General features: G+C 47.2%; 1 protein-coding gene across 1 annotated transcript in view; it reads right to left on the bottom strand.

Moving 5' to 3' along the window:
* Nucleotides 1-8,208: 8,208 nt before the first annotated feature.
* ftcd (formimidoyltransferase cyclodeaminase) overlaps nucleotides 8,209-22,938 on the bottom strand; it is a 52,748-nt gene continuing 38,018 nt past the window's right edge. The window contains exons 8-14 of the mRNA XM_052019364.1: nucleotides 19,231-19,292; nucleotides 18,076-18,205; nucleotides 16,181-16,342; nucleotides 13,320-13,363; nucleotides 12,318-12,456; nucleotides 9,864-9,959; nucleotides 8,209-8,460 (exon numbers count right to left, since the gene is read on the bottom strand). Of these exons, the coding sequence (XP_051875324.1) occupies nucleotides 8,362-8,460; nucleotides 9,864-9,959; nucleotides 12,318-12,456; nucleotides 13,320-13,363; nucleotides 16,181-16,342; nucleotides 18,076-18,205; nucleotides 19,231-19,292 (732 nt within the window). The 3' untranslated portion in view covers nucleotides 8,209-8,361. The remainder of the gene's footprint in view (nucleotides 8,461-9,863; nucleotides 9,960-12,317; nucleotides 12,457-13,319; nucleotides 13,364-16,180; nucleotides 16,343-18,075; nucleotides 18,206-19,230; nucleotides 19,293-22,938) is intronic.

Raw genomic sequence — 22,938 nt, 5'->3', positions numbered from 1 at the left:
AAGTCTGGGTCCAATACCCCACTATCTAAGTTATGTAAAGACGATCCGAAGAATGAGAGTAACTTCCGTACGTTATCGGCATGCTTCAATAAGAAAATTGGGAAATGAGATATAGCCATTGGGGGGAACTTGGGATGTGGATAAGTGCCTAAAAGCAGAAAGGGCGATTTAGGAGCGCAATACGTGGGAAAAATGAAAAATATTAATGTCTACTTGGAGAAAAACGGCCGAAGACCTAACAAATAAATCTAAACAGAATAGTTGGGAACATAATGTGCGCAGAAGGGGAATTAGTGTATGTGATGAAAAGGGAAATCCTAAGAGCTGGGAAGTCCTGAAGTCTCAGTGCGGAGACCATGATGCTGAGAGGAACAGAAGGGAGAGAGAAGGGGTAGATCAGGAGAAGAAGGAAAAACGTAGGAATAAAAATAAAAGAAATAAGGATAAAGTGGAGGTACCTCCCAACATGTCTGGCATGCCCCTGTTGTTCCAAAGTAATGATACAGATGAAAATGAGGAGGATTGGATGGTCCGACCCACAGCTCCTACCTACCCCCCACCATTTCACTGTCGTCCCCGTATAATGCGACTAGTCCGCGAACCGTTCCGCTCTCACCACCACTGCTAGCTAAGTCCCAACCCAAGGACAATACCATGGCCCTATTGCGTCCCGAACCAGGAATCAGCTTAGACGGAGAGAAAGCCCACATACGAACGGCTCGAAGGCCACAGACAAGCAACGGAACATTTTGGTAGGGGACAGACCTTTAGTAGATTCTCAGACAGACACTGATTATGACTCCGATTCTACCCCTGATTATGACGACCCTAAAGATCCCGGCCCACCACTTATGTTGAATAAGGTAAAGGGAGCCAAGGCTAAAAAACAATTCCCCAACAGAAGTGTTCCCGATCCCAATCCAACCCAAGTAAACACTTATCCTACAATCCAAATCTACATCCCTTGGAAGCCTCAGGAGATGTGCCTAATCATGAGTCAGGCGCCCAACCATAAAACCAACCTGGAGGATTTCATAGATTATGTGATTGGAACAATTCAGATGTACCAGGCCACCCCCCAAGACCTTTTCAGTCTTTGTTGCATGGCCCTTACAACTAATGAGGCAGAAAGGTGGAAAGAACACCTAGGAAACTATGCAGACTGGATAGCCTTTCAGGCGGCTATCCGGCCTCAGGACCAGGTAACCACCATTAGAACTGCCCTTCGCAAAACCCTCCAACAGCCTATTGACATAACTAAGGTTTTAGAATGCCGACCGAAACAGGGTGAGGACGGCCCAGATTTTTGGGACCGTTTCTGTTCACTTTACGGTACCTATGCGAGGGACGATGCCTACAATAGAGGCAATACCTCCCCCCCAGTTTAACACCCTCCTATTGCAATGTATTCCTGAGAGAGTGGTGTCAGCTATCCACACTAATAATATGAATTGGCCTGATCATACATGACAAGCCATGAGGAGGGCCCAAGTCCACTTCTGGAGTAATGGGCTCGAATCGAAAGCCACAAGGGTAAAACAGGAAATGGTTCAGAGACCCCCTCAGCCCCGACCTCCCTACTCCGATAATACGGGATATCAAATGGAACGGCACTTTTGTGTTCCAGGAGGGGTTGACCGGCCTGGTAAAGGATATCCACTGTATCCCAACGACACAAGAGCCCCAGCGTACGGGCCCCCTTGTGAGCCACCACCACCCCCTCATAATTACCCAGGACCCAGGGGATCCCAACAACCCACACCGGCGAGCAACAGGTTGACAGGATGCTACCTTTGTGGGGCACCTGACCATTGGCGGCGGGACCGCCCCCACTACCGCCATCGGCAGACTAGACCCCCCGGTAGACGACAACCTTTTTCAACTAACAACCCGCTTTCTGCCTGACTAGCTGTGGGGAGTAGCCATTCCAAGTACCCTACCCTCACCGATAACCCGGTAAATGAACCCATCGTCAATTTCTTAGTTGAGGGAAAGCCGATCCCCTTTATGATAGACATGGGGGCAAATACCTCGACCCTCGAAGCTCCTTGTATCACCCAGCATGATTTTAAACTGTCCACTGCCTCAGTTCCATTGAGCGGACTGGAGGGACAGGAAAGATCCTACCCCTTAACTGAACCTTTACAAGTGAAATTTGGAGATCGGGAATCTCTGATCCAATTCGCAGTAACCCCAGACCTAGGGGTTAACTTGGCTGGGAGGGACCTGTTCTGCTCCCTCCAACTCAAAATACAATGCCTGGATGAAGGAATTACCATTACTGGCCCTAAACCCCATAGGATCCTCTGGATTCACCAGCCTCCTCAGTGGTGGAAGGTGGACTTCACAAACGGAGATTTTGACCCACCCTTGAAAACCCCTGACCCACATGTGACGCTAGCTTATGACCCCACAGGGGTCTCAAGAGAGCTAGAAGGGTTGTATGCTCCCTTCCTGGGTAGCATGGTAACTGTCACTATTTTAGGGGAAGTGGTGGGTAAGGAGGGGGCAGCACTTTTAGTTCAAGTGCCTAATGAATTGTGGAATCAGTCAGGCTTGATGTCCCCTCACATTACCCTGTCAGTTAATGAGGGTCATAAACCGAAGGAGCTGGGATTCCTAGCCCACCGACTTGAGGCACAGGCAGACACAGGCCTTTACAGGGTTCCCAGATACTGCCAGAAGGGACCCCTTTCTCGGTGACAGGTTGTTTATGCCACCATCAGCCCCACTGACTCCCTTCGGATGAGCCAACCCCTGATTTATGGGCCGCGTCGAAAGCTGAGGTAGGATTCACTTCAGTGACCCCAGTCCAAATCCATGTAAGACCGGGAGCACAACTGCCTTCCATCCCACAGTACCCCCTTCGGAGAGAGGCAGTTGACGGAATAACCCATTTAATAGATTCATTCTGCAAACAGGGCATTCTGATTCCTTGCCAATCACCTTGCAACACCCCCATTTTACCCGCCCCCAAACCCGGAGTGACGGAATGGCGCCTTGTACAAGACCTGCGTAAGGTCAATGAGATAGTGGAGCCACTACATCTCGTGGTCCCGAACCCGGCCACCATTCTCAGCAGCATCCCTGCCGACTCCTGTATTTTTACTATTGTGGACCTCCAGCATGCATTTTTTGCAATTTCCCTATCTCCCGACTCGCAGTACCTGTTTGCTTTCACCTTCCATGGTCAGCAATACACCTGGATGTGCCTCCCGCAAGGTTTTATACATTCCCCGACTATTTTCTCCCAAGTTTTGCATAAACAACTCCAAGGGTTGCAACTTTCTGACAAATTCACCGTTGTCCAGTATGTCGATGACCTTTTATTGGCAAGCCCCTCGGAGCCTGCCAACATCGCAGACACCACTCTTGGGGACACGTAATACCTCCACAGAAAGTAAAATGAACCCAGCGTCAGGTGAAATTTCTGGGCACCTTCTTAAGTGCTACTGAGCAGCGGCTCACTCCTGAACATATTGCACCCATCATTGCTACCCCACCGCCCACTACCTTGAAGGGTATGCGCGCCTTCTTAGGTTTAGTAAATTTCTGCAGGCAGTGGCTACCTAACGTGGCCCTCCTTACTAAGCACCTCACACCCCTGGCTTCAAGCCAGTCCGTGGGACCTTTTGAACTTACGGAGGAACAAAAAGAGGCCTTTGATAAGCTCAAACAGGCCCTTGCCAGCGCCCCGGCCCTGGGACACCCTCTATATGACCGCCCATTTCAGCTCTTTGTGAATGTTCTGGAGGACTGCGCTATAGCCATCCTTACTTAAACCCATGGGGGTAGAAAAAGATCGGTGGCATATTACTCCACTCGGCTGGACCCAGTTGCTTGGGAGCTCCTGCCATGCTCACAGATGCCTCCAGCGATCTATTCCCTAGTAACAGCAGCCTCCAATATAACCCTGCAACAGTCAGTAAGTTGTTTATTCCTCCCATACTGTAACAGCACTCCTAACCTCTCATCAGACGCAACACCTTACACAGACCCGCTTAAACAGATATGAGGTAGTGCTCCTGAATAACCCACTCCTCACTTTTGCCTACTGCACCACCATTAACACTGCCACCTTTCTAGAGGCCCCACCAGAGGATCTTGCAGACCCACCACATGACTGTTTAACGCGTAACCACTTTTTGACAACACCCCGTCTGGACCTTTTGGATAAGGCCTTCCAGTCAGCAGACTTAAACCTGTATGTCGACAGTAGTTCCTCCGTTTCCGAACAGGGAACCTACCTTTGCGGCTATGCCATAGTAAACGACTCCCATGTTGTGGAGTCTGCATCTTTGCAGCCCCCAGTCTCTGCCCAGAAAGCAGAACTCTTTGCCCTGACCAGAGCTTGTATTTTAGCCAAGGACAAAGTAACTAACATCTTCACTGATTCCCGCTATGCTTTTGGAGTCGCCCATGATTTTGGCCAACTCTGGGCGCACAGGGGATTTTTGACCTCTACAGGTAGCCCCATACAGAATGCGGCTTATGTAAAGAACCTCCTTCAGGCCATCCTCCTCCCTAACAAATTGGCCATCATTAAATGCTTGGCTCACCTTTCAGATGCCTCCCTAGTAACACAGGGCAATAACAGGGCAGACGCAGAGGCTAAATTGGCAGCACACCAGGGGTCTAAAATCGTTTCGACTGTGGAAAAACAGACAGTTGCTTGCAAGCCAAAGATAACAACGCAGGGCACCCCAGACATGGTCACTGTGCAGCACTTACAGGGAAGTGCTCCCTCTGACTCAGAAAAGTCAAGGAAGTGCTCCCCCTGACTCAGAAAAACAAATGTGGAAGGTGCACGGGTGTACACACTCTGTGCCACATGGCCTCCGGACTACTCTAGTCAGTCATGTATACCTGATTCTTTGTTACCAATGCTTATTCACTGCCTGCATTCTGACACCCACCTTGGCAAGGAAGGAATGAGTAACATTTTACTACGTACCTGGTGGCACCCCAGATTGGAGGAAGCAGGACAAAGCAAAATACGATCGTGTTTAATATGCCAACAAACCAATGCTGGGAAAGGGGTGAGGTGCACCCCCTGCAGAACCCCCTTGCCAGGTGGTCCTTTTGAATGTATGCAACTTGACTTTATCGAATTACCACGTGTACATTGTTATAAGTACTGTCTTGTTATTATTAATGTATTTAGTAGATGGATTGAAGCTTTTCTAACCACCAACAATAAGGCTTCAATGGTGGTGAAGTTATTGCTTACAGAGGTTATACCAGGGTTTGGGGTACCCCAACAGATAAGTTCAGATGATGGTCCACACTTCATAGGGAAAATAAATAAGGAATTGTGCGAGGCACTGCATATCGAACAACAGTTCCACTTCAACTACCACCCTCAGTCGAACGAGCTAACAGCACCCTGAAGAATAAACTAACTAAATTAGTATCAGAGACGGGTCTAAATTGGCTGAAGGTTCTCCCCTTAGCATTATGCTACATGAGAATTACCCCCCACTCGGCCACCGGGGTTTTAGGCTGCCAAAATCGTCTATAGACGTCTGGGAAGAACCCCATGGGATGCTGACACCCAGCCCCCCACCCAGGTTGACCTTAATATCATGGGGGATGAACTACAAAGGTATTTCAGACAACTTACGTCCTCTCTAAAGTTTCTTCATTCACAGGTGGAGAGTGTCTTTAGACCACTAGAAGGACAGAATGTGGAACTGCCTGACCTGGTAATCGGAGATTCGGTACTGATACGAGATTGGGAGCGCCCTAAACTCAGACCTCGGTGGAGGGGCTCCTTCCAGATACTGCTCCAAACTCCTACAGCCGTGAAAGTACAGGGCCAGGAACGCTGGATTCATCTGAGTGACTGTAAACGATGGCCGCCGGAAGAAAGATGATATTTCTTAGATTCGGACTGCTTACGATTACCGGTACCCTTGTGTGGGCATTAGAGGATAATTTGTTTTACAAAGTGCATATGCATGGGAATCGCACTGTTTGCTACCCCTTGGCAGGATCAGTGGAAGGCCTTTTTGTAGCCACACCAAGCTGGAGCCCCAGGGCCCTCTTAAAGTTCAAACACTCAAATACAAAGTGTATTGGGCAGACGGGAACTTACGGGAGGGTGCTGCCGGGAAACTGCTTGCAAAGAACAGTAACAGGTCCTATTAGCACAACCAACCACCAGTCCTTCTCCCGCTGCTTCACCGGTAAAGGATGGGGTTGTGGGATAGCGATCATACAGCACACGTTATCATGTGCCACCACTACTTGTACAGAGAGAAAATGTGGATTTAAGGGGGGATGGTTTAGGTGTGAGTGCGCTGCCACTTAGGTGTGTTACGTTACTTGCAGGGGAGTGATGGGTTTGTGGGGAAGGGAATGGGACCCACGTGAAATTGTCTAATTTCTCTTTAGAATGGCTAACCAGGGAGAATTACCTAAGAGAGCATGGGAGAAATGTTGTTGGAATCTCTTGGTGTTCTCAGATGCCCAGTCCACAGTAATCGGGTAACGTAACCTGTTACCGGGCTAGGGAAGGACATGTGTTCCTCTTCAATGGTACTTACATTACCGCCACCCCCACTCTGCCAGCCTGGTTTGCAATGGGAACGATCAGGCCGGTCACGGTTCCCTGCCCCCAGCAGTCTCATGTCCGACGAAGACTTGTGGTACGGTCAGTTAGTGAGGAGTTCTGTGAGGACTGGAGGGATCCTATTACGTTGGGATCTCCCTTATCGTCGTTAGGCTATGGGTTTCTGAGCACTCTCTCTCTGGGGGGTTTGGCAGGAACCATAGCCGCAATAAACCGGAACTACCTTATTTGTAGACTGGCTGCGCTGGGAAACAGTAAGTACTATGAAGGGCCTGGAGGCAGTGAACCAGGAACTGGCTGAGCTTCGACTTTATGCCCAGCAGACCCACCAGTTGGCTCAGTAAGGAGGAGTATGTGCCATAGTAGGGGACAAATGTGTCACCAATGTGAGAGATGAGTCCTACATTTCCCATGCCATTCAGGACATTCAGAAGCAAGTAGATAGCTTTAGGCAGGGACCTACAGGAGGGATAGGTTGGTTGGAGTGGCTACTAGGAGGATCGTGGGCATCATACCTGCTGCATGGAGCAGTGGGGCTAATCGTTATTATACTAGTATGCTGTGTGGTGCTGGCCTGTCTAAATACCTGTTGCAAGGTCCTTATTAATAAACTCTCGGCCCTGTTCTCGGTGCCCCTCGAGGTTATCATGTAATGATAAAAAGGAGGGAATGAGGAAGTAAAGTGTTAAAAACTGTAGCCATACCTGTAGCTGATAGAAAAGATACCTCGCAAGCAAGAGCACGCAAGCTGCTGACAATGGAGAAGGTGTTAATTACTGTGTCCGGAACCTTGGTTTCAGTCCCGTTATGCTAGACAATGGGGGCACTGAGTGCAATAAACAACGAGTGGGAAGCTTGTCTTAAACAATGAGGGGTGATACCTGCCTTTGAATTTCTTGATTCTAACTCAATTATGCTGGACAATAGGTGCGACGTCTGTCTCGGGATCTCTGTGGCTTGACCGAAACTCGCGGCGCCGCATGCATTAAGTGTGCGTGACAATATCTGTATAAATTTCTGTCTGCTCCTTTGTACGAAGGGACCTCAGGAAGTGACTCTTAACAAGTGCTGAAGAGACCTCTCCTTAGCGGTGCACTGCTATTAAACGCGTTTTATCGAATCGACCTCGTGACACTGTGTTACTTTACAGCAGACAGAAGTGAGAACTTAATTTCGAGATGACAAGAGGGCACAAGTTTAAGGTGAGAAGGGGAAAATTTAAAGGAGATTTGTGAGGCAAGTTTTTTTTACGCAGAACGTGCTGCCAGGGGAGGTAGTGGAAGCAGATACAATAGCAACATTTAAGAGGAATTTATTCAAGCACATGAACAGGCAGAGAATAGAGTGGATATAGACCATAGGATTAGTTTTAATTGGTATTATGATTGGCACAGATATCACAGGCTGAAGGTCTGTTCCTCTGCTGTACTGTTCTATGAATATGTGAACGTGGTCAAAAGAGCAAGATGCTGAGGGTAGATGACACCTGTAGCACAGTGCTTCAGCAAAGGGTCAAGGATCTCGAGAAAGTAGAGAATGTACAAAATCAGAGTTTCTCGGGACACCTCCTGCATATTCTGCACCAGATATCTGAAGTTAGTACATTCTCTGAGGCTAAGCACAATTCACACAGGTTATGAGCAATGTTTTTCTTTATTCACCTCTGCTGATGCCCACGGACACTTGAATTGGGGACGTACCCAATGAGTTGGGCAGCTACTGAAGAAAGCTTCAATGGATTTACAGTAGGTGCCTCAAAAGAATCTCAGCAGCTGCTGTCTGGTTTCTCACTCTTTTCCCAACTCTTTTCGTTTATCGATCAGCTCCAAAACTTGCAGTGTGTTCCATTTAGCCTGTTCCAGGAGGTCATAGGCCTTCTGCCGAGTCTGTGAACCAGCAGAGAAAAATGTAATTGTAAGGAAATGTGATTGCCCTATATATGTATGTATGCGGAGTCTTTGAGGCTAAGGTAGTGTCAGAAATATTTGCATTACTGGACATAGCTCGACACAAAAAACAGCCTCCCCTCTACACTCCTAGCTGCCTCGATAAAGCAGCCAACTTAATCAAAGACCCCACCAACCCCAGACATTCTTCTCCCCTCCCCCATCAGGCAGAAAATACAAAAGCCTGAAAGTATGTACCACCAGACTCAAGGACAGCTTCTATCCCGCTGTTGAACAAATTTCTTGTACGATAAGATGGACTCTTGACCTCACAATCTACCTTGTCATGGCCTTGCACCTTACTGTCTGTCTGCACTGCACTTTCTCTGTAACTATAATACTTTATTCTACATTCTGTTATTGTTTTCCCTTATTCTACCTCAATGTACTGTATGTGATGAAATGATCTATTGGATGGCGTGCAAAACAAAGTTTTTCACTGTACCTTGGTACATGTGACAATAATAAACCAATTTACCTTGTGTGCCCATAAGGCATACCAACCATCAAGAACACTCATCATTCCTTACTGAGCATTACTACTGAAACTGCTCCCCTCATCCTTCCAAGTAATGCATCCACTGGTAAATAAAACATCATCTCCCCCCAGTTTCTTTTGCCAACTGTCTTATATCTGATTAGATATTGGTATTGGTTTATTATTGTCACTTGTACCGAGGTACAGTGAAAAGCTTGTCTTACAAACCGATCGTATAGGTCAATTCATTACACAGTGCAGTTACATTGAGTTAGTACAAAGTGCATTGATGTAGTACAGGCAAAAACAGTAACAGTACAAAGTAAAGTGTACTTATCACTTAACCACTGGAAACAGTCACACATTATTGTATCAAAATGCTGCATCATATTGAACACGTGAATCTCCTCTTTACCTGCTCTACTTCAGCAAGGTCTTCTAGTTGTTAAACAGAATTGGTCCCTGGATCCCTGGTACATTCTGCTCCTCAGGTTCAGACCCCTAGTGGTCATTTCCTTCTCTCTCAGCATCACCACTCTCTAATTCTGGACCTGTGCTCATCTCCCAATGTACGTGCTCCATAATGTCAGCTCAGTCTTAGTTTTCAATGTCCCCAGCTCAGGAATTCCATCTGTGAATCCTTCCATCTCTCTACTTTTTAAGATGCTCCTTAAAACCTACCTCTTTTACCAAGTTTTTGGTCAGTTGCCCTGATGTCATCTCATGTGGCTTAGTTTCTTTTGTCGGGATGCATGTGAAAGTTACAAACCTATAGACTGTTCATGTTCTCCTGCACTCTGTTACTGTCCTCCATCCTCCCCATCCATCTCACACCCCGGCCCTGTGACCTCAGCTCAGTCAATACCTTGGCATTGAATTCTTCCTCTTTGATGTCCTTGAGGTTTGTCATGATGTTGTAAAAGGCCCCAAACACTCCCAGCTCCAGGGCTTTGGCAGCAACCTAGAAACAGACAGTCTTCTAAGAATGGAGCAGGACCAAGTCTCATTCAAATGCGCTGATTAGTTAATATTTGTTACTGGATAACCAAACTTCCACAATAACCAACCAAATCAACATGGAATCTAACCAGGAATAGGGCCATACTAGACCTTGTACTGGGGAATGAACCTGGTCAGGTGATTGAAGTTTCATTGGGAGAGCATTCTGGGAAGAATGATCATAATTCCAAAAGTTTTAAGATAGTTATGGATAAGGATAAGACTGATCCTCAGTTGAAAGTGCTGTAATGGAGGAAGGATAATTACAACAGCATTAGGCAGGAACTGGGGGAGGTAGATTATGGACAACTCTTTGAGGGTAAATCCACATCTGACATGTGGGAATCTTTCAAAGGCCAGTTGATTAGAGTTCAGGACCAGCATGTTCATGTAAGGATGACAGACAAGGATGGCAAGGTTCAGGAACCTTGGATAACAAGAGATATTATAAGTTTAGTCCAAAAGAAAAAGGAAGCATATATAAACTGAAATTGGACAAGGCCCTTGAGGAATATAAAGGAAGCAAGAAAGAATGTAAACAAGGAAGTAGTTGGGCTAAAAGAAGCTAAAAGAATGTCCTTGACAAGTAGGGTTAAGGAGAATCCCAAGACATTTCATACATATTAGCAGCAAGAGAGTATCTAGGGAAAGGGTGGGTCCATTCAAGGACATAGGATGGGATTTATGCCTGGAGCCAGAGAAAGTGGGCAAGGTCCTTAATGAGTAATTTGCACTGGTATTCACCAAGGAGAAGGGCATGGGTGGTTAGAGAGGGGTATGTTGATATCAAGGAAGAGGAGATGTTAGCTCTCTTGAAAATCTTTAAGGTGAATAAATCCCCAGGGCCTCTATCCCAGAATACTGAGGGAGACAAAAGAGGAGCTTGCTGGACCTTGTCAGAGATTTTTGTAACCTCATTAGCCACAGGTGAGGGCCCAGAAGCCAAAGAGGGTAATAGCGATAATACAGGAAATTATAGACTGGCGAGCCTTACATCAGTGGTAGGGAAATTACTGGAGAAGATTTTTAGGGATAGAATTTACTTGCATTTGGAAAAGTATATACTTATTAGAGATAGAGAGCATGGCTTTGTGTGAGGGATGTTCTGTCTCACAAATCTGCTTGAGTTTTTGAGGAGGTGCCGAAGGTGACTGATGAGGGTAGGGCAGTGGATGGTTGTCTACATGGACTTCAGTAAAGTATTTGACAAGGTCCCTTACAGTAGACAGCTCCAGAAGATTAAGTCACATGGGATCCATGGTGAGGTGGTGAGTTGGATACAAAATTGGCTTGGTCATAGAAGACAGAAGGTAGTGGTGGAGCAGTGTTATTCTGACTGGAGGTCTGTGACCAGTGGTGTTGCACAGGGATCAGTGCTGGGATCTCTGTGGTTTGTGATCTATATAAATGATTTAGATGAAAATGTAGATGGTCTGAATAGTAAGCTTGCAGATGACATAAACATTGGTGGAGCTGCAAATTGTGAAGAAAGTTGTCAAATGATACAGCAGGATGTAGACCAGTTTGAAATCTGAGTGGAGAAAAGTCAGATGGAGTTTAATCTGGACAAGTGTGAGGTGGTGCATTTTGGGAGGTCAAATACAAGAGGAAAGTATACAGTAAATGGCAGGACCCTTAGGAGCATTGCTGTGCAGAGGGGCCTTAGGGTACAAGCCCATAGCTCCCTGAAAGTGGTAAAACAAGTGGATAGGGTGATAAAGGCAGCGTATGGCATGCTTGACCTCATCGTTCAGGGCATCGAGTATAAAAAGTGAGTCATGGTTTGGTTCGGCCAGATTTGGAGTACTGTGTGCCGTTCTGGTAACCACGTTACAGGAGGAATGAGGAGGCTTTGGAGAGGGTGCAGAAGAGGTTCACCAGGATGTTGCCTGGATTGAAGAATATTAGTTATAAGGAGAGGTTGGACAAACTTGGATTGTTTTGTCTGGAGTGACAGATGCTGAGGGGCGACCCTGAATGAAGTTTACAAAATTATAAGACGCATTTTTAGGGTAGATAGTCTTTTTCCCAGAATGGAAATGTCAAATACTCAAGGGCATCAGGTTAAGGTGAGAAGGAAAAGTTTAAAGGAGATTTGCGAGGCAAGTTTTTTTACACAGTGGTAGGTGCCTGGAACACGCTGCAAGGGGAGGTGGTAAAGCAGATACATTCTATGTAAACATGTTCTAAAGCATAATAGAATTGGTTCTCCCAATACATTTAGCAGCTGTATCAGCAGCTGGTTCTATCGGCTGCCTGCTGAGAAATAACACCGCACTCATAGTTTTGGGCCCCTGAGCCCACCCAAGACCGTATCTACCTGCAGATCAGATTTGCAGCCAATGTTTCCAAACGTTGCCATCTCTCGTAGGTGTGGCCAGAGGCTGGTCACTCTCTCCGCCAAGGCCAGTGGGACCAGGACAGCCTTCTTCAAGCCATCCTGCATCGCTGCCTCACGCCTGCAACAGGACAATAGGTGAGGGTCCTGTCACTAGGACAATCATAATGGGACTGGCAGATTATCTTCAGCGAGTTGCATGGTAGTAGGCGTGGTGTGGGTGGTGGGCACTGTGTCTGGGGGAGGGCTGCCTAGAGAAGTGCAAATGATTAAGTAAATGAAATGGGACCTTTGTGAGTTGGGATCCCAGTGTCAGCTGGGAACTCCCTTTACGCTGTGCTGCAGCACAAGCAGGGAGCAGTGAACTCTTTTTTTTTACAATATTTAGCAGCAACCTAAAAAAACCATTGTACAAGGAATGAGATCACATGAGACTGATGCTGACAACAGCTGATCAGAATAACCCGATCTGCAAACCACTGCGTGGCCCTCAACTTTGATAAAATTGCATACGCAGTATGGAGGAGATCCCTCTGGAGCACTTCATTTCCTCAGGTCTCTTGCTGAAGATTTGTCACTTCTGCTGATTTGCATTAAGTTCCATTTACATGTGCGCCCACTCTCCTAGTTTATGTTCTCCTCCATTCAATACCATATTTTCCACAGCAATAAAACAGTAATGTAGTGTGCTGCGAGGGCACAGCAGTGCAGGCTGCTGCGAGGGCACAGCAGTGCATGGCACCCCTGAAGACTGTAGCATGCAGTACTGTAGCACCACTGCCCAGGACACCATAACAGTGCAGCCCAGCACAAGCATCACTGAGCAACATGGTGGTCCCTGTGCTGCTCTCCTCACGATTCACTGTAGTGTCAGAGACCACAGGGTCAACAGTGTAGGGCAGAATGCAACATAGAGTGGGGCCGCTTTGAGGACTAATAGTCTGGAGGACTGTACTTGTCATGAACCTGGCAGCTAAGGCTTACCTTTCTCGTTCCACTGATGTCAATTTGGGCATCTTGAGGGCAGCCTGAAGAAAAGGCAGAAAAAGCATCAGACCAGTCTGATGATGAAAACATATCCTTTCAGTGGATGAAAGTACAGGGCACTGAGGGATGCAATAGTAACCCATCAACAATGCAAAGCCATCTCTTCATTGATTAGGGAAGGTCACCAAAATTTTAATGGAAGTTTTAGGCATGTAGTTTCAGCTCCACCGCTGTGTTCCCCCTTCCATTTTCTCTTACACCTGGTAACATTTAGCCCATGCTTTGGGAAGTGCTGCCTACACTAAGGCTGCCTCTCATTTTATGGCATGGAGTGACATACCTCACAGCAAAGCGACAAGTCATTTGGAGCGACTGGTCTCTGACCCTGTCTGTGCTCCATCCCAACTTATTTCTTCAGAGTTAAACAGCATATCCTCTGTTCTTTCTCCCTCATGTGTATATCCAACTGTGAGTAAATAGGCTTCTCTTGAATCCCTTGCTGGATTTATTCGTGACTGCCTTGTATTTACAGCTACTGACTTAGCACTCTCTAAAACAGCCAATGAGCCCTCTGTGCCTGCACCCTCAAAATCTGCTCTAATTTAAGAGCTTTCTTTGATCATCCTTTCCAGAGTAAAGAGCTTAAGGCCTACTCTTCTTTTCCTGATATGTATAACGTCTCAATTCCAATGTTATCCTTGTAACGCCTTTTTGCATCTTCTCCATTGCTTCCGCCCTTTCTAGGTTCATTATTGCTTGTCAGAAGAAAAGACAGATTGAGCAGGTTGGATGTACATTCATTGGAGTTTAGAAGAAACATAAACGATTCTGAGGGGGATTGGCAGGGTGGATGCTGAGAGAATGCTTCCCCTAGCGGGAGTCCATCGAACAAAGTGTATAGTTTCAGAATAAAAGGTCACCCAGTTAAGTTCCCAGAGGATGGTGACTCCTTGGAATTGTCAATCCAGAGAGCTTGCAGAGGCTGAATTATTGACTATATTCAAGGCCATGATAGACGCATTTTCAGTCTAAAGGGTAGTGAAGATTTATGGGGAATAGGCTGGAAATTGGAGCTGAGGCCAAGATTAGGGCAACCAAAAATAAAGATAGAACATGCTGAAAACACTCAGCAGGTCAGGCAGCATTTATGGGAAGAGAAACAGAGTTAATGATTAGTGATCATTCATCAGGTCACCCATGATCATTTGGAATGGCAGAGCAAACTCAAGAGGGCGTAGAGCCTTGTTGCATTTCTTGTGCCCTTGCATTGAGTTTCCATAGCACCACACACATCCCTTTCACGACAACCCATTGCAGTTTAAATCCTATGACGAAGATGTCATTTTTTTTGAAGTACAGTCAGTGCCGTAATTCTGAAACATGCTGCCAATCTGTACACAACCAGCTCCCATAAACAGCATTGTAACTAATGAGCATTTAGTATGTTTGCCAAATGCTGATTGGCCAGGGCTCGGGAATAACTGTCCTGCTGTTGCTCACTAGTGCCATGGGATCTTTTCTATTAACATGAGGTTAGATGGTTTAACCAGATCTTGACACAAGTACAACAAAACTCTTGACTTCTTCCAAGGCTCTCACTACTTTCACTGCTCTGGCCCTCGTATCTTTTGGGGAAAGGTTAGATCGGACTGGCTCAGCTTGTATCCTTCTGTGAGTTTAGAAGAGTAAGAGAATAAGACGATGATTGATTGGGGGGGGGTGTGGACTGGTTAAAAATAAGGGGTCACCCGTTTAAAACAGCTAAGGTGAAATATTTTCTCTGAGGGTGCCGAGTCTTTAGAACCTTCTTAGAGCGTTGGAAGCAAGAATATTCTTAAGGCAAAGGTAAGTAGATTCTTGATAAGCAAGGGAGTGAAAGATTCCCTCATACCTTATCTACTTTTGCTTCTGCCTTCCGAGATCTTTGAACATGTACATCAAGGTCTCTCTGTCCTCAGTACTTTGGAGGGTTCTACCATATATCTTAGACTCATTAGTGCTCCCAAAATGTATCATCTCATGTTCATCAGGATTAAATTTCCTCTGTCCATCTTAGCAACTCATCAACATTGTCTTGTAGCTGAAGTTGACCCTTCTTACTATCAACAACATCACCAATTTTCTTGCCATCTGGGAACTTATGATTCAAACCTCCTACATTCACGTTCAGATCCTCAACATATATAACAAATGTAAGGGTCCCAGTGGTAGAGCACTGATCACTACCTCAAAAACTTACAAAAACTACACTGCCTCGGTAAAGCAGTCAACATAATCAAAGACCCCACCCACCCCAGACATTCTCTCTTCTCCCCCTTCCCTTCAGGCAGAAGATGCAAAAGCCTGAAAGCACACACCACCAGGATCTAGGACAGCTTCTATCCCACTGTTATAAGACTATTGACTGATCAAACTATCATACCTTAGTACAATAAGATGGACTCTTGACCTCACGATCTACCTCATTATGGCCTGGCACCTTATTGTCTACCTACACTGCACTTTCTCCGTAACTGTAACACTTTATTGTGCATTCTGTTACTGTTTTCCCTTGTACTACCTCAATGCACTGATGTGATGAAATGATCTGTATGGATGGCATGCAAAACAAAGTTTTCCACTGTACTTTGGTACATGTGACAACAATAAACCAATTCACAATTTTTACCAATCTCCCACGTGGAACTTCAACCTCACTGACCTCATCGACACACTTAGTTACCTCTTCAAAAAATTCAATCGAGTAGTCAGACGAGATTTCCCCTTAACAAAACCATGCCGACTGCTCTTTGGTTAATCCCTGTGAAGACGGACCTGTGTAAGTGCAAGCTCTTTATCACTTTAGCGACATCACTCACCATGTAGCTGTTGAATGCGTTGGAATCGTCATCCACCAGAGAGATAAGCTCAGCCATGACGTGATGGAATGGAGCTATCAGTCTCCTCATCGTTCCATCCAGATGTTCAAACTGTCGCTTCCCGTAGGTCATTAGCCCAACCATCGAGCCGAGTGCCGCGCCCTGGTGAAGCAGATCACAACAAGGAGCAGGGAGTGACAGCTCTACACAGGCAGGGTAGCCAAACCATCACTGGGGTTATACAGCTGGACAGGTGTTTCAAGGTTCAGCACTGCAGGTGAACAGGGGCCCTGATTTGTGACGAGGGAGGTTGTTAAGGAATCTGGTGGCGGAATGAGAGCACCAGAAAAAGGCAGGAAGTAGTAATTCTGCTGGAGTCAAGTAATTTGAAGGGAACGTTGGTTCATAATTTAACATCACAGAACATACTGTTCACAGGGCATGTCCATGGTGACTGAGTGAAGCTAGCTTTACAATTGAAAGTACTTAGCCTAAACTATGGATCCATTTATTCCCTTTTTAATGCATAAATCACACATGGGTTAGATGTAGCTATCGATTATTTTCAGGTGAAATCACACCCATTGGACAACCAACTGAGTCAATTCCAAGCACAGTTCACTTAAGCATGCATGACATGTCGCGCACTTCATGACATCACTGGTTAGGCAGCGCACGTTCCCCCCTTCCTTGGTTACGTCGGAGCTTTTGAGTGCAACCAACAAACTGCCAAACTTTCTTGAGAAGACTATCAATTCATTGTGCTAAGACTGCCAATGATCGTCAGTTATAGGGTCCACATTGTGACTGCAATGCCTTGCACACAGCATCCACCACACTCCTCACTGGCTGCTCCCCCACTGACTGCAGCCTTTCCATATGTTGTGCCAAAGTTAAGCAGGATTGTTCGCAGATCCAATAGAAATAAGCCTTGCACACACGATGCTGCACGCAACACACTTCATTGCTAAGTTACAACAAGTGGTACTTGTCTCGGAAGCGCACCTGAGCCCGTTTAACTGCAGAGCCCCATTCCAATTGGTCCACAGCATCAGTCACAACCTAACCTGTGGTGAGCCCAAATCCAAGAGACCTCACCACCAGTGTGCTCACTCTCTCATACCCTGGTCACTTCTTTCCGCCCCCCCACCTGGGTCGATCCTTTGTCCAGGCCAACCTATCATGTGACCATTGTCTCGGACAATACCTCCATTACCTAGCACCCAAGTCACCCTTCCCCTGCGCGCACACACAAACACACACACACATACACACATTTGATCCCAGCGATTGTTCCTTGCACTGTCTGGCCGACATTTCAGTATTCTTACCACACCATACTACGCAAATCTCCTCACGGTGACATGCGGCATAGGACTCGAGCAGGACCAACAATCGTGTGGGGGGGGGGGGGGTTCTTCTGCACACAAGAGAGCTCTGTCCCTCCCCCAACCTCCTGCCTCCTCTGTTTTCCTTGATCTCCAGAGAGTTCTTTCAGGGTCTGACACCCTCCCAAGAATCAAGGTAGGAAAGTTGCAGCAGCTGGCAACTGCACAGCCCCAAATTTTGTGTGTAAACCACCATCGTGTGTTCAATCTGTTTTTGTCCCATTTCATGATTTTTCTGCAGGAGGTCTGATGGATCTGACTGGGGTGGGTAAACACTGCGCATCCCACATCCACTAAAATAGGGTGACAAACAATTTCTGGAGTTGTATGTGCTCTAAAATCATTTTTCACCAGTCATGAATGGTACAGCTACACTATCATCAAATAAATAGGTCACAAAAATGACATTGTCCTCTGGAGGCACATAAGCAAAACTCACTACTCTGCACCAGTCACATGGACACTGGATTGTAACTTCTGGCCTGCCAGAAACGTTGATGTACAAACCATGGCAGCCACGGCAGCAGCAACAGAACCTCCCCCAGGGGCTGCAGTCCGTGCTCCGACGCTCTGGATAAATTCCTGCAAAGGCAAAGAAACCAGGCAGCCCTCCTCCTTCTCATCCCGCACCATGTACCTGACGAAGGTAATAAGAACAAGAAACAGGAATAAAAATGAACAGGAAATGCACAAAAGACTCAACAGTTTGGGCAGTAACTGCAGAAAGGGAAACAGGGTTGACATTTCAACAGTCAGTTTTCTCTCTGCAGATGCTGCCTGACCTGCTGAGTATTTCCAGCATTCTCTTTTCCTTCAGATTTCCAGCATCTGCAGTTTTTTTGTTTGCTTTTCAATCGAATGAGAAGCAGGAGTTGGCCATTCAGTTCATTGTGCCTCCTCCACCAATCATGGCTGACCTTTACTAGCGCCACTTTCCTAGGCTAACCTCATATCGGAGACACAAGAGACTGCAGATGCTGGAATCCGGAGCAACACACAATACGCTGGAGGAACTCAATGGGTCAGGCTGCATCTGTGGAGGGAAATGGACAGTCAATGTTTCAGGTTGAGACCCAGCAGTCCAGATGAAGCTGGAATTCCTCCAGCCTTTTGTGTGCTGCTCACCTCAAATCCTTCGATTCCCTTAATATTTGAAAATCTATCAGTCTCTGTCTTGAATATACTCAGTGACTGAGCCTCCACAGTCATCCTGGTAGAAAATTCCAAAGGTTCACCATCCTCAGGGGCATGAAATTTCTTATCTTCTCTGTCCTGAATGGCTAGCCCCTTATTATGACTTTTTAAAGGCTTTTTGGGGCGGCACGGTAGTGTAGCGGTTAGCGCGACGCTATTACAGTGCCAGCGATCGGGGTTCGATTCCCGTCGCTGTCTGTAAGGAGTTTGTACGTTCTCCCATGTCTGCGTGGGTTTCCTCCGGGTGCTCCGGTTTCCTCCCACATTGCAAAGATGTATGGGTAGGTTAATTTGGGATTAAAATGGGTGGCGCGGACTCTTTGGGCCGGAAGGGCCTGTTACCACGCTGTAAAATAAAAAAAAACAATCATGCAAGAGGCTTTCCGTCAATCCCTTGATAGTCCATTGGATGTTTGAAGAAAAAATGTGAATCAGAGGTACATCAGTGACTTACTGTACAATACTTACTCAATTATCCTTTCCTTAGCATTGAAAGGAGCAAGAGAATCCAGCCCCAGACGGCTTATGACCTGCAGTAAAGTAGATAAAACAACTTCAATAGACCACAGGAAAAGGACTCACCAATCAACCCTCAGACCTGTTCTTTCATTTCAGTAAATCATTGCTGTTCTGTACTTTAACTCAATCTTATTTCCATCATGGTGTAACTTTAATACCTCAGGCTAATAACAAGTTTAAATGGTTGAAAACGTGGCTGTATATTGGCAGTACTGATGTCACCTCTGTGTTACAAATGGATTTGAGACCATCTCGGGCTAAGTTAGCAGACTGTCACCTGTGACACTCCAGATATTTTGCAGAAAGGCACATGTCAAGTAATCATACAGTCATCCACCCTATCGTGTTCATAGTGGCCATTCTAATCCCACTCTCCAGCACTCAGCCTGTAACCTACACCATGGCGCTTCAAGTACTGTCAAAATACTTCTTCAATGTTGTGAGAGTTTCTGCCTCCATCACCCCCTCAGGCAGTGTGTCCCAGATTCCAACCACCGTCTCGGTGAAAAAAATCTTCCTCAAAGCTCTCATCTAAATCTCCAGCCCCCTCTGGTCAAAGACATCCCTGCTAAGGGGTAAATTTTCTCACTATCTACCTTATCTAAGCTCTCTTAACTTTCTAAACCTCAGGCAGGTCCATCCTCAACTTTCTCTACTCCAAAGAAAACCAACCCAGGCTATTCTGTCTCTCCTCATAACTGAAACCCTTCATCCCAGGCAACATCTTGGTGACTCTCCTCTGCACCCTCTCCAGTGCAATCATGTCCTTCCCATAGTCTGGTAACCAGAACTGTACACAGTACTCCAGCTGTGGTGTAACCAATGTTTTATAAAATTGTACTATAACCTCCCTGCTCTGATATTCTTTGCCTGGCTAATGAAAGCAAATATATCATTTGGCTTCTTTGCCATGTTTATCTACCTGTGCTGCTGTCTTCAGTGATCCTTGGATCTGTACACCAAGTTCTTTTTGTTTCTCAGTGCTCTCTAGGGCCCTGTCATTCATTGTGTATGTCTTACCCTTATTAGTCCTCCCAAAATGTATCGCCTCACATTTTTAAGGTTAAATTCCAACCGCATTTGTTCTGTCTGTCTTACCAATTCATCAATCCCAATCTATGATGTCTATAAATCTGGGAATTTACAAATCATACCTCCTATATTCACCTAGAGTCATAGAGTAATACAGCACAGAAACAGGCCCTTCGGCCCACCTGATCCATGCCAACTGAGATTCCAATCTAAGCTAGTCCCATTTGCCTGTGATTGGCCCCTATCCCTCTAAAACCTTTCCTATCCATGTACCTGTCCAAGTACCTTTTAAATGTTGTTAATGTACCTGCCTCAACCACTTCCTTTGGCAGCTCGTTCCATATATGGACCACCGTCTGGGTGAAAACCCCTCAGGTTCCTATTACACCTCTCCCCTCTCTCCTTAAACCTATGCCCTCTAGTTCTTGATTCCCTAACCCTGGGAAAAACACTCTGCACATTCACCCTCTTGATTTTATACACCTCCATCAAGATCATTCTCTTATGCTTCAATGAGTAAAGTCCCAACCTGCTCAACATCTCTCCATAGCTCAGTCCCTCGAGTCCTGGCAATGTCCTGGTAAATCTCCTCTGCACTCTTTTCAGCTTAATGGTGTCGTATATACAATCTACATCTAGATCATTGACTTTTAAGAAACATCAAAGGTCCCAGCACGAAACTCTGTTGTACGTGAACATTGACTTCTCCCACTTTAGGTAATTCCTATACCCTTCCTCCCCCCACCCCCCCCACCCCCCCACCCCCACCCCCACCCACCCCCACCCCACCCCCACCCCCCCCCACCACCCACCCCCCCCACCCCCACCCCCCCCACCCCCCACCCACCCCCACCCACCCCCCACCCCCCCCCACCCCCCCCACCCCCACCCCCCACCCCCCCCCACCCCCCCACCACCCACCCCCACCCCACCCCCCCACCACCCACCCCCACCCCCACCCCCCCACCCCCACCCCCCCCCACCCCCACCCACCCCCACCCCCCCCACCCCACCCCACCCCACCCACCCCCCCCACCCCCACCCCCCCCCCACCCCCCCACCCCCACCCACCCCACCCCACCCCCACCCCCACCCCCCCCGACCCCCACCCCCACCCACCCCCCCCCACCCCACCCCACCCCCACCCCCACCCCCCCCCACCCCCACCCCCACCCCCACCCCCACCCCACCCCCCCCCCACCCCCACCCCACCCCCACCCCCACCACTATGCTTCTTCTCTTCTTCCCATTCTTAGCCTCTTGTTTTTCTACCTTTTTTCACTCTCTCTCCTTACCTTTGACCCATCCCCCAGTGGATCTGCTCTCCCCTCCTCCCCTGCACCTGCCTATCACTATCTCTTACCTGTATCTACCTATCACCACCTTGTGCCCACCCCGCCTCCCCTCTTTTGTCCACCTATCACTGCTCTGCTTTTCCCTCCTATATATTGGGCCTTTCCTATCTTCAATCCTGAAGAAGGGTCCTGACCCGAAACATTGACCGCCTGCTTTTCTCCACGGATGCTGCCTGGCCTGCTGAGTTCCTCCAGCATCATCGTGTTTTTCATCTAGATTCCAGCATCTGCAGTCCTTTGTTTCTCTGTTGTACACCACTGGTCATAGGGTTTCAATGGCAAAACAATCCAATCAAGGTAAAGACACATACACGCATGTAGAATAATCAAGGTACATAGTTTCTTGAAAATAATTTGCCAAAGAGCTCATGACAGGAGTGGATGAGAAAGTTTATGTGGAACAGTTTCACGTGAGAATTGCCAATAACCTATTGTTCTGCCTCAGGTCTCACCCCAGTCTCCCGGCCATTTCACCCCAAACTCTCATCACTTTCCCCGTGACCTCTCCAGATTTATTTCAGATTCAGATTCAGATTAGTTTATTGTCGTATACACCAGAATGCAATGAAATTCCTTCTTTGTGTGAAGCTCACAGAGTAAATTGTATATACGGTAGTGTAGCGATTCACCGTCCGAGCAAGCAAACCGGCTCGGCGGTCGGATCACGTGTTGTCGGAGCGGCGAGGCCCAAGATGGCGCTGAGCCTCCGTCTTCCCTGAGCGACAGGGAGAACCCGCACGCAGGAAAAGTTTGATGATGTAGCGCATACGTCATTTTCCATTTTCTGTGGGCGGGAACTCTTCCTCTTAAAAGGTCCGTGCAAGGCGGGAAAGTAAATCAGTTCTTGTTCTGCAGCCATCGACTAGTGTCTTGCTTTCACATCGCGGTAGCAGCCGCTACATTGGTGACCCCGAAGGTCCAAACAGATTTTGGACCCGCACAATGGACGACAGCGCAGCAGCCAATGCAGTGGCACTCAAGCTGCCCACCTTTTGGATGCTTCGTCCCAGCGTCTAGTTCAACCAGGCTGAAGCACGATTCCACCTTCGGCAGATCACCTCCGACTCCACAAAGTACTACCATGTGGTCAGCTCTCTGGACCAGGAGACAGCCTCATGGTCGGAGACTTCATCCAGTCTCCTCCGGACATTCTTATTCGGACCTTCGGCCTCTCCCATTGCGAGCGCGCCGCCCACTTGCTTCATCTCGATGGCCTGGGGGCAGATCCCCATCGGCCCTAATGAACGAGATGCTGGCATTGGCTGAGGGA

This window comes from Pristis pectinata, chromosome 1 (genome assembly GCF_009764475.1).
Source record: "Pristis pectinata isolate sPriPec2 chromosome 1, sPriPec2.1.pri, whole genome shotgun sequence".
In the NCBI taxonomy this organism is placed as follows: domain Eukaryota; kingdom Metazoa; phylum Chordata; class Chondrichthyes; order Rhinopristiformes; family Pristidae; genus Pristis; species Pristis pectinata.
This window is presented reverse-complemented; position numbering and strand designations above follow the sequence as displayed.